We start from the raw sequence: 11,222 nt of genomic DNA on the forward strand, positions 1-11,222 counted from the left end.
GTGAAAATGCGAATTATATTTAACTCTCTCGCTCTCATGTAGGTGCTATCCTTTTGCAATAAAAAGATCTTGGCAGCAGCTGAATATGAAATATACGACGGCGTCGTAAAAAAAAAAACATTTCGAGAATAAAGTCGAAATGTTACGAGAATAAAGTCGAAATATAAAGTCAAAATGTTACGAGAATAAAGTCGAAATATAAGGTCGAAATGTTACGAGAATAAAGTCGAAATGTTACGAGAATAAAGTCGAAATGTTACGAGAATAAAGTCGTAATATTTTGAGAAAAATAACAGAATTTCTAGAAACAATGGATGTGGAGGATTTGGTTAAATCCTACTTTAGATTATGATTTAGCAATAAGGAAATTCTTTGTATTTTGGCGCATCATCACGGAGTTATAATTAGTAAAAGGACACTGCAGCCGTTATGTAGGAAACTGAATTTATTCAGAAGAAAAAATCTGACATGAACTACGAATTAACTCACTGATTCAGATGACGTGCTCAAACATAACTTCAACTCTTAAACTACAACCTTCACGAAAATAAAATACGTATTACGACGAGTTTATTCTCGTAACATTTCGACTTTAATCTCGTAACATTTCGACTTTAATCTCGTAATCTTGAATTTATTTTATTTTTAACGTGCCACTAAAACGCCGTCGTAGAAATACAATAACATCATTTATTCAGGAAACTTTAAAGAAATAAAATGGTCTTGCTAGTAAGATGCCTGATTGGGAAATGTTAAATATACTTCTTAAACTGGCCTTAAAAGTTAAGATAAAACGTCCAAACGGGGCCTCACAATTCTCTCCCGACATAAATATAATTCTCTGCGAATTAATGCAGCTTCCTCTTCTATGGGTTCCTAAATAAACGGACATGCCATTTTAAGTTCTGTGTGACTAAATTGAGCGCGATTAGGAACACGAATCAATAAACAAATGACGTATGTAATTTCAACACCGCTCGCGCTTCGAAAAGGGGGAGGAGATTGTAACAAACCCTAGGTTTGCGGAATAAAACCTGCTCCCGACCAGGTTAGGTTCACGGAGTAGGTTACTCTGGTTACTCACTCGGAGTATAAAATACCTCGATTTCTGAAATGGGCTTGACTTACTCCGTGGTCGCGGGTTTGACATACCTCGCGTTCTGAAACCAAAAACCCTGAGTATTCCGTTTTCTGGGGTTGACTTACTCTGAGTTTGCACTTACCCTGCTTTCTGAAACGGGCCCCAGCTGTACTCTTCACATCTCTATATCAAAACAATGACACTCATTTGATCTTCACATGCATGGGATTCTTCATTTCTTGACATTAAACCGGGTAAGAAACAAAGATACAGATACTCTGAATCTATTAAAAGATCTCTGGTGAGGATATTTTTAACACATTTTTGTATAAACAAAAAGCCATTAGAAATGGTTTCTTTCAACATTATAAATGATGTATACCATAGCATTTATGCTAGTAAACTCAACTCTATAGTAAACTGAAAAACTGTAAAAGACCATTTCCAATTATAAGATTCAAATACTAAAGAAGATAATAAATAAATTTAATAAAGTTATCAGTGATGAACCTTAATATGAGGAAAACATCTAAAGGAGGAGTTGGCACACATGCTAAATATCTACCTGCATTTGAAATTTTCAAGTGTTGTTCTGACTAAATTAGCAGAATCAAGTTTGTGTTGTTCCTCAGGGGTTGACAACCGATGGAGTGTCATTCACTGTCCAAAATGCATATTGTAAGCTAGTTTTGTAAAGTTTTGCCATTCATTGCATTGACACTTCAGCAAGATATTAGTCCATGTGCTCCTAAGGTGATCCAGATGGGAGGACAGAGGGAGCGTCTGTGTCTCAAAACACACTCAGCTGTCTACTCAAACAGCATTTACATATACAGCATTTATAGACAATTTACTTGAAGAACGTTTCACTTGGCAACTTGGAAGCTTGTAAAAGTCCATGAAAGTCCACACAGAGGATCGAACTCCCGCAGCAACTGTCTGAGCAGGGGATCATGGCGCTGGCTCGGGTGAGCCCCGGCGTCCATGCCATTTGTTAAGGTGGCGGGGCATTGTGGGGGACTTTTCCGTAGTGTTTAGGTTAATTTGGGGCACACAACATGCTTCCTGATAGGATCCAAATATGCGGTCTCATCCGCAAGGGCCTTGCTCATACAGTACCGAGAGCCATTCATTTCCAGGATGAGACTGAAACTCAACCAGTGGTCTGTCCTGGAATTCTGGGGACAGACACCGCTGGGAGACAACATCCAATCCAATCATAAAGCATGTAATGATAGAACGGTCTTTCCAACTCACTCGATGGCAGATGTTCAGAAAGTCCTCCACGTACCTCTCTCTGGAGAGTCGACAAACAAAAGTAGCAACAACCAAACATAACAACTTAAAAGGAGGATGAACACATGAACAAACAGGACTTAAATATGTAATTAAGGGAAACAGAAACAGGTGACGAGATTATTAACAAATAATGACACAGGATTAGAAATACATAAGACAAGTCACAAAAAATCTAAACGAAGGAAAGCCGTGGCAGTTCTGTAGCATCTTCTCTATTTTGAAAAATAATCTTTTCATTTCAAATCATAATATGCAAAAGTTTAAACATGAATCTTTAATTTGGCAGTAAGCAGTGATTCTACATAACAGTGATTCTAGATAAAAGTCTAAACATCTAAAAACTGCACATGTAAGGGGCTAAACTTTTGGTCAAAGTTTTTACACAGCTCTTTTTACACAGGTCTTCTATTTTTTTTCCGCGGCTGTAGCCTTTTCATAAAATAAATAAATGTAGTATAAACCTTATAAAAATAATCTGTACACTGTCAATTTAAATGTAGTTTGATTCAAAAATCCTAATCCTACTATGCAGTTCATTCTTTTTTTAAATGATAATCAAAAAACGATTTTTGTTTATTCCGTGGTGTCAATTGGACTAACTCTTTAGAAACAGTGCATTTCATTTTGTGTAATTTTTGTGGGTAATTGGGTGTATGTTGGTACAACGTTATGAAACCTCAACAGTAGAGTAGATGCTTTTTCTATAAATCCTTCCAAATAATTTGTGTTGATATATACAGTGAGGGAAAATTCACTGAATGAAATGCAAATCAACTTACCTCTTAATATAATATAATTCCCTGATTTGTTTTATATTCTGTCTCTTTCAGTTAAAATAAACCTACCTTAAAGAGCCTTCATTTCTTTGTAAGCTGCAAAATTTAAAAAATCAGCTGGGGATCAAATAATTATTTCCCTCACTGTAGGTTGATGATAGTTTTGGAGACTTTCTGACCACTAGATTCAACTAACTGCAACTGTGATTCCTGGAGATTTTATGGCGGCTATAACTAAATTGCTGACAGTGCAAGATAGACACACGTCCTCTTCCAGGCTGATTCATAACAATTCCAGTTGATTGGAATTTCTTAACTATTACTCTGATGGTGTGGTCACAGCCATGTTCTTTGGTCTTATCCATTGTGATAAATGACTGAGTTTGGCCTATGTATTAACTTATATGTATATCCCCGTGAAAAAGACAGTCATGGTTGAACAATTTCCTGTTCCTGATCACCAAGGGGTGTATTCCAGAAAGCAGGGTTAATTTACAATCATTTAAACCCTGAACTGTTGGTTGATTTACCCAAACCTTGCTTACTCCGGGTGTGTCTGTTCCAAAACACCTTAGAAGAGTTAGTTTAATCAACCTCCAGATAGATACCCAGAGATAACGCTCGCTCACAGAAACAACTTAGTGTCAATGGACCCCAGATTTCAGTCACCATGGAATCTGCCAGGAAGCTGGAAGTTTTGACTGTAAAAGAACGCTAAAAACAAGAGGTTATTTCCATATAACTATATACGCTATAAATGTAATATATTTAAAATATATACTAATCATGGCTATTGTTGTTACATAAACTATAGATTTGTTGATGTTTGAATTTTTTTAACGTGTTTACCATAGTATTTTCCCCAAATTGTGTTGTGTATTGTGAAACTTCCGGTATCGGCATAACCGATGCCACACAAAAAAGTGGGTAGTACTGAAATGAAAGGTGTTTAATGAATCCAAAGAATATAAGAAGTATTCAAAGGGGTAAAATCCAAATGATAATCCACACAGCAAAATAATGGAGTCCAAAAGAAACATCAAAGGGAAAACATTCAACAAAGGGTCAATGTGAAATAGGAGTCAAAGGAATATGTAAATACATTAATCATTAAACATACGTTACGTTACTTTAATACTGAACCAAAACCAAGACAAAACTGAAGGCTTAAATACTGTCCATGGGATTGAATACAGGCGGAGTGTAATAAATATCAGGTGCAGGGTAATTAGTAATGTCAGGTGTGCGAGTGCATGATGGGAAAATGTAGTCCTGGGGTAAAAGTCTGATGAACCTGAACAGAGTGCTGTGGGAAGGTGCAGATGAAAAGGAGGCTGACAACAATGGATGAGTTACATTACTCCCCCTTTCGGGGGGAGATCCAGAGAAACACCTGACGTAATGGAACTAGCAAGCTGAGGGTGAGCCGAAGGGTCTCCAGCCGTTACCACCTCCAGAGCCGGCATACTGGCAGCTGAAGGCAGTAGAGGAAAAGGGATTGGAGGGTGGGTGGTTGGGGCTTGACGAGGTAGGTTTGGCTGTCTAAGGCGGGCTGGCAGGGATCTGAGAGGACATAAAAAAAGCTGGACGAGACCACCGGGGAACCAGATAAGCTGGGCGGGACCAGCGGGGAACCAGAAAAGCTGGACGGGACCAGCGGGGAACCAGAAAAGCTGGACGGGACCAGCGGGGAACCAGAAAAGCTGGACGGGACCAGCGGGGAACCAGAAAAGCTGGACGGGACCAGCGGGGAACCAGAAAAGCTGGACGGGACCAGCGGGGAACCAGAAAAGCTGGACGGGACCAGCGGGGAACCAGAAAAGCTGGACGGGACCAGCGGGGAACCAGAAAAGCTGGACGGGACCAGCGGGGAACCAGATAAGCTGGACGGGACCAGCGGGGAACCAGATAAGCTGGACGGGACCAGCGGGGAACCAGATAAGCTGGACGGGACCAGCGGGGAACCAGATAAGCTGGACGGGACCAGCGGGGAACCAGAAAAGCTGGACGGGACCAGCGGGGAACCAGAAAAGCTGGACGGGACCAGCGGGGAACCAGAAAAGCTGGACGGGACCAGCGGGGAACCAGAAAAGCTGGACGGGACCAGCGGGGAACCAGAAAAGCTGGACGGGACCAGTGGGGAACCAGAAAAGCCGGAACAAACGCTGGTTCGGTACCTTCGTCTGATGCCGGTGTCACGATGGGCTCTGGCTCTGGCTCACAGTCCATAGTGATGTCTTCTGAGTGTTCTGTGCTGTAAGGTGGTGGCTGGTTGGTCTCTGGTTCGAGGAAGGGTCCAAGGGGTTCGGAACACTGGCCATCTGGAAAATCAGGCGTGCCTCTCGGGTGAGACGGAACAACCCTGCCACTATCCGTCGGAACTGGATGACTACCGTACCCGCTCTCTCCGCACTCCCCGACGCAGGAATCACACCCAATAATCAAGAGGGCTCTATTAATAAGTTCCTCCAGGGGGTATTCATCCGCTGCGGGAAGGAGAATGAATGTGTGCATCTCGTCATCAAAAATAAATGGTCAACTCACCAATGAGCATGCCTCATAGAAATCCTTCACATACCTCTCCAGAGACATGCCATCCTGGCAGAGCAGCTGCAACTGGGTCTCCGTAGAGGTGAAGTTGTCGTCCAGGTCCAAACAGGGGTCCGGATAAAATAAAGTATTCATCACTGAGGTTTTGAGTCCAGTACTCTAACACTTCCAGTACTCTAACACTGCCACACAAACAGGAGGTAGTTTGTCAAAATGAAAGGTGTTTATTGAATCCAAGGAATAACAGGAATATCCAAAGGGGTAAAATCCAAATGATAATCCACACAACAAAATAGTAGAGTCCAACAGTAACATCCACAGGAAACCATGCAACAACGGGTCAATGAGAACTAGGAGTCAAAGGGAAACAAAAAAAACATTAAACATTAAACATTAAACATTAAACATTAAACATTAAACATTAAACATACATTGCGTTACTTTAATACTGGACCGAGAACAAGACAAAACCGAAGGCTGAAATAGTGTCCATGGGTTTGAATTAAGGTGGAGTGAAATAAACATCAGGTGGGGGATGATCAGTAATGTCATGGGTGTGAGTGCATGATGGGAAATGTAGTCCTGGGGTAAAAATCTGATCAAAATGAACATAGAGTGCTGGGGGAAGGTGCAGATGAACAGGAGGCATGGCAGACAACGATGGGGATGTTACATGTGTATGTATTTGATCGCATTGGTAATTTGGACAGCAGTATTAAACCTCTTTTTTATTTCTTCTCTGTATGTTCCTTAAAAAAAACTACCTTTATTTGGTTTTCTGAAAACTGACTTTGCGTTGGTGATGTAGTCATATTAATGGAGACTCTCTTTTAAAACCACTTAAGCACATTTTGAAAAAGCTGCTTTGTTCACTAAAGATAGACAGCTTCTAGGTGTGGGTCGCGGCCAAAGGCAACGCGAGGTCCAATCTGGTGTATACAGTCACAGGCTTAAGGCTGCGTCAGTGAATCTCTGTCAGAATCTGTCAGACAGCGCTCCAATATTGAGTTCTCTTTTGTGCTTGAATGAATAAAACCACACATGATTATGGCATAGTCCGTTTTGTCTAGCATTTCGTAAAGACAGACTTCGTGTGAAGTCAAATCTTAAGTGGACGTTAAGAGTTGTGAAAATGGTAGTGGCGTCATCTCCGTAAAGAGAAAGCTCTTAAAGGGGCTGCATTCTTTAACCTACTGCGGTGACTCATGTCACTAATGTTAATCAAATAGTAAAAAGAAAAGAGGAATTCAATGTGTTTCGTAGCTTTAATGAGACTTGTGTATTTGATTAAGAATTTAGCATTAAAAGGGTGTATTTAACTATTCAGTTTCTGTATATTTTCTACCTATTAGATATAATTAATGTTTGAATACATAAAAAGTAATCAATGTAAAAGAGACATCAGTAACAGTACTAATATCAGAATGTTGGCTTTCATTCATTAATAATGCAGTTAAAGAAATCTGTTGTTTCTATATCCATTTGAAGATTAAATGTGAAATTGTTATATTGTAAAAGTATATTTTAAAAGTTATGTGCAATAATTCATGATTAATCACATGTTTGAAATCACAGATTTTTTTTTTAATCGGTTGACAGGACTATTTTTTTATGTAAATGAATTTAAAATTATGAACAATATGGTTATCCCATTGGGGGTCAACAAAGCCTTGGATACCTTCCAGCCTGGGAATAATATTTGGTATAAATACATTATGTTTAAAAATAACAGCTTACATTATATTATTCAAAGATTATTTCATTTTAAAAGGTTAAATAATAAAGTTACTAAAAAAATTGCGATGGGTGAGATTAGAAATGTAATTGTAATATTGCTGTAAGATTAATATATATTACATGTAATCTGTGCTACCACGCCCGCTTGACGCTCATCAAAAGAGTACACATGAGTAGACAATACGGACGAGGCACAAGATACGGACGAGGCACAAGATACGGACGAGGCACAAGATACGGACGAGGCACAAGATACGGACGAGGCACAAGAGACGGACGAGGCACAAGATACGGACGAGGCACAAGATACGGACGAGGCACAAGATACGGACGAGGCACAAGATACGGACGAGGCACAAGATACGGACGAGGCACAAGATATGGACGAGGCACAAGATACGGACGAGGCACAACGTACAATGAACGAGCACAGTACAATAGACACGAGGATCATTTAAAGGGGAACAAACACAGGATAATTGACAAGGACCAGGTGTAGGGGATGAAACACTGATAGGAAAGCTAACGAGACGAAAAGGGCGGGAAACACAGACGATACTCGGAGAGAGAGTGAGAGGATCCCTAAGGCCCAACCTCTCTATCCACAAAGAACCTTAGACTATGTCATGGCTCCACCCCAAGACCAAGAATAGACAAGACGGCGGAACCATGAGACCCCTGGCCTGCACTTTACGTGTTATTATGTCTGTGTGGCTGACATTTCGCTTTAGTTTTGTTGATTGTTTATTTTATTAAAAGTTTATAAAAGTTTAAAAAGTTAAAAGTTTAATTTGTTGCCTTTATTGTAGTCATGATCATACATGGGGGTACAGCCCCACAACCTCTATGGAATAGGTTGATTCTAAGTAAAATAAGATGATTCCATTCTGGCATTATTAAATGCTATGGATCTTTTAGCCCAACACGTCACTTTCTAAACTAATAGTGAGTGTGAGTTACAATTTGCGAAAAGTCAAGAAATGTTCCTCTGCCATCAACAGATATCTGAGCTAAAGGCTGAGATGATTCTCAAAGTGAACAGTATGATGAAGAATGTAAATGCATGTTAAAAGCAGTAAAATCATCCATTTTCATTAATGTAGATGATAATATAAGAGATTTACATCAGCAGCTTATTAAACATTGTGATGTTTTTTAATGTTGTGATTTTCATATTATGCATTTCGACATGTTGCTCAATATAATTTTTTATTGAAGTCAAAAGTACTGAAAATATCCTGTTTTAACAAATCATGTTTAATTTTCATATTACAATAAAATATAAACACGTTTATTTTTGCAAACAAAGGTGTTTAATTTGCAGATGGAAAAAGTCAGAGGGGTAACGATGTGCTTCTGAAAAAGGACTCAGAAGCTGAATTAGTATAAGAAAGAACAACAGTTCTCAGCATCAACCAAATATCTTTAAGAATGAGAAAGTGCTGGTCTTTTATTCCAGGCACGCTTCATCTTCTTCAACTCTTGAAGCTGGCCAGTACCAGCTACAGTAGTTGTCACTGTCCCTCAGACAGACGTATTCCAGAGCGTCAGGAGAATTGGCATCCCACTTACATTCATTTACAGATTGGGGACAACATGGACTGTCAGAACAGGTAGAGATCTGTGGAGAGGACAGTTTGACATGAGTTTGAGGTGACATACAGTTTGACATTGACATGAGTTTTGTGTTGTTTAAGGAATAGTTCACCAAGACTATATATATTCAGTTAGGTTTTCTTCATCCTCATGTTGCTCCAAGAGATGAAAAGTAAAATTTAGAGACTGAATGCTGATTCTTGACGATATGACATTTTGGTTCAAAATTGTGAATAGCAAAGTAAAATTTGCAAGGTTTTGTCTGCTGTATATCATTACCGTGCAGTTACCGCCCAGCTTATACGTTTTTGAGAAGAGTTCTTGTTCTGTTAAGGAGAGATGTTCCCATTGCTTGACAATGTCACACTTCATCGTCTTGATCCCATAATTTAACTGGTTTACTAAAAAAAGAAAAAGAAAGTGGAAATGGGAAATTCGTTATAATGTTTGATATCATAAATCTGTTTGACAAATTCAGCATTTGACAACTTTTGACAACATAAATTATGCACAGTGAGTGAATGGGACAACAAATAAGAACATTAGAGGGCTTGGATTGTGTTTTCCAATGCAAATGTGGATCTAAAAAAAGCAGTCGTTTCATTTTGAAATAGAACTTGCAGCAGGGTGCAAAATGGTTTCTAGGGTGTGGCTAGCACATTCGAATGTCACTATTTCCTGCATGCTCCACCAATTTAAATGTTACCACCACCCAGCTCTATGAGATGACCTGTTTCTTCAGGATGAAGTTTCTTCAAGCCCGATGAACATTATTTAAAACAGTATGCCTCTCCTAAATAGGCCAGTGGATTTGACACAGCATTCACGACTCTACGACAAACAGTGTGGGGCGAGTTACACACCAAAGAATTATTCATAGTGATATGCTTTGTCTCACAAGTATCTCATAATGTACAAAAATGTGAAGTTTAGATTCAATTTGAGAAGCAGAGGTTTACCTGAAAGCACGTATCGCCCATGAGCCAGTTTGATGCCACAAGATGATGAATCTGTGAAGACGTATTGAGTTTTGTGTGCGTTGATAGAACCCTTCAACACCTGAAAAAGGAATTTTCATTATATTTTGTGTTTGTAGTATTTTATTGTGAATATTCTGCAAACTGGAAATTTGAGACACTCTTTCTTATTTCTTTTTCAAGATAAACATTCTGTAGATGAAAGACTAACATTATTTTGCATTAAATTGAATTGATTCTGATTCATTTGAGAAATGTTGATACTTGAAGTGCAAGTAGATTATCTCACCTTGATTATTTTGATTTTATACCGAACCAAGTTGTGCTGATTCTTAACAGGAAGCCTCTTTCCAGTTACGTCAGCTAAAATCACTGATGGAAAATAAAGTGGCATAAATGTTAGAAATGGTGTTTTGTATAAACATCCTGAACATGACTATACAACTCTGTGGAGTTTTCACACACTCACTAATATATTGTTAATATAATATATTTTATTATTATTGTCAACATTCAACTTTGGAAATTGTTGTTTGTTTCTGAATCAAAAACATTTCCAGCACATACTGTTAATAGTACTTTTACACTTGCTTGATTGGAAATTAAATAATTGTAAAAAAATTGCTCATGGTTTTATATATAAATGACAAATCAACTGAAACACAGCGTTTCCTTCAGCTTAATGTTTTCTGCTATTTACAAAATTTCATTCAAAATTATATTGCAAAAGATATTAGATTTGACTTACCTATTTTAGAAGAGGAGTATTCATCTTGAGGGTGACGTTTGACACAGTTGCAGTGCTTTCCTGTCTGCAGAGTCAGACCTACAGACAAGAAGATCAGCACAACACCCAACAGTTGGACGCCCATCATGTACAGCAGAAGTCAAATGATACTTTCTAAGGATTAGGTCTGATTTACAGGCTGTGATAGAATTTCTACTTTTCTCAATGGAATGAGATGCATTTTATAGTTCAAATGTCTTAGGCAGGGATCTGCCCCTCCTACAAATAAACTCCTCCCACATTCTTGTGTGTTGATGAATTAGTCCTGATTATTAAAAGATAAAATACTAGAATACAATTATGTTCAGTCCCATGTGTTGTGAAGTATAAAACAATCTGTAACTTATGACGTGTTGGTGCAGTTTTCATTCTTTGTTTATCAATATTAACATTAATTATATGGGAATATACCAGGAGAG

The 11,222-nt window shown here is 38.7% G+C and overlaps 1 protein-coding gene across 1 annotated transcript; it reads right to left on the minus strand.

Moving 5' to 3' along the window:
• Positions 1 to 8,893: 8,893 nt before the first annotated feature.
• On the minus strand, positions 8,894 to 10,888 carry LOC130410707 (metalloproteinase inhibitor 3-like). The gene is made up of 5 exons (XM_056735533.1): positions 10,765 to 10,888; positions 10,306 to 10,388; positions 9,999 to 10,098; positions 9,319 to 9,440; positions 8,894 to 9,064 (listed from the first exon to the last, which is right to left on the minus strand). The coding sequence occupies exons 1-5, from the start codon at positions 10,886 to 10,888 to the stop codon at positions 8,894 to 8,896; spliced, it is 600 nt and encodes a 199-aa protein (XP_056591511.1).
• Between the last annotated feature and the right edge of the window lie 334 nt (positions 10,889 to 11,222).

This window comes from Triplophysa dalaica, chromosome 21 (assembly GCF_015846415.1).
Source record: "Triplophysa dalaica isolate WHDGS20190420 chromosome 21, ASM1584641v1, whole genome shotgun sequence".
Taxonomy (NCBI): Eukaryota; Metazoa; Chordata; class Actinopteri; order Cypriniformes; family Nemacheilidae; genus Triplophysa; species Triplophysa dalaica.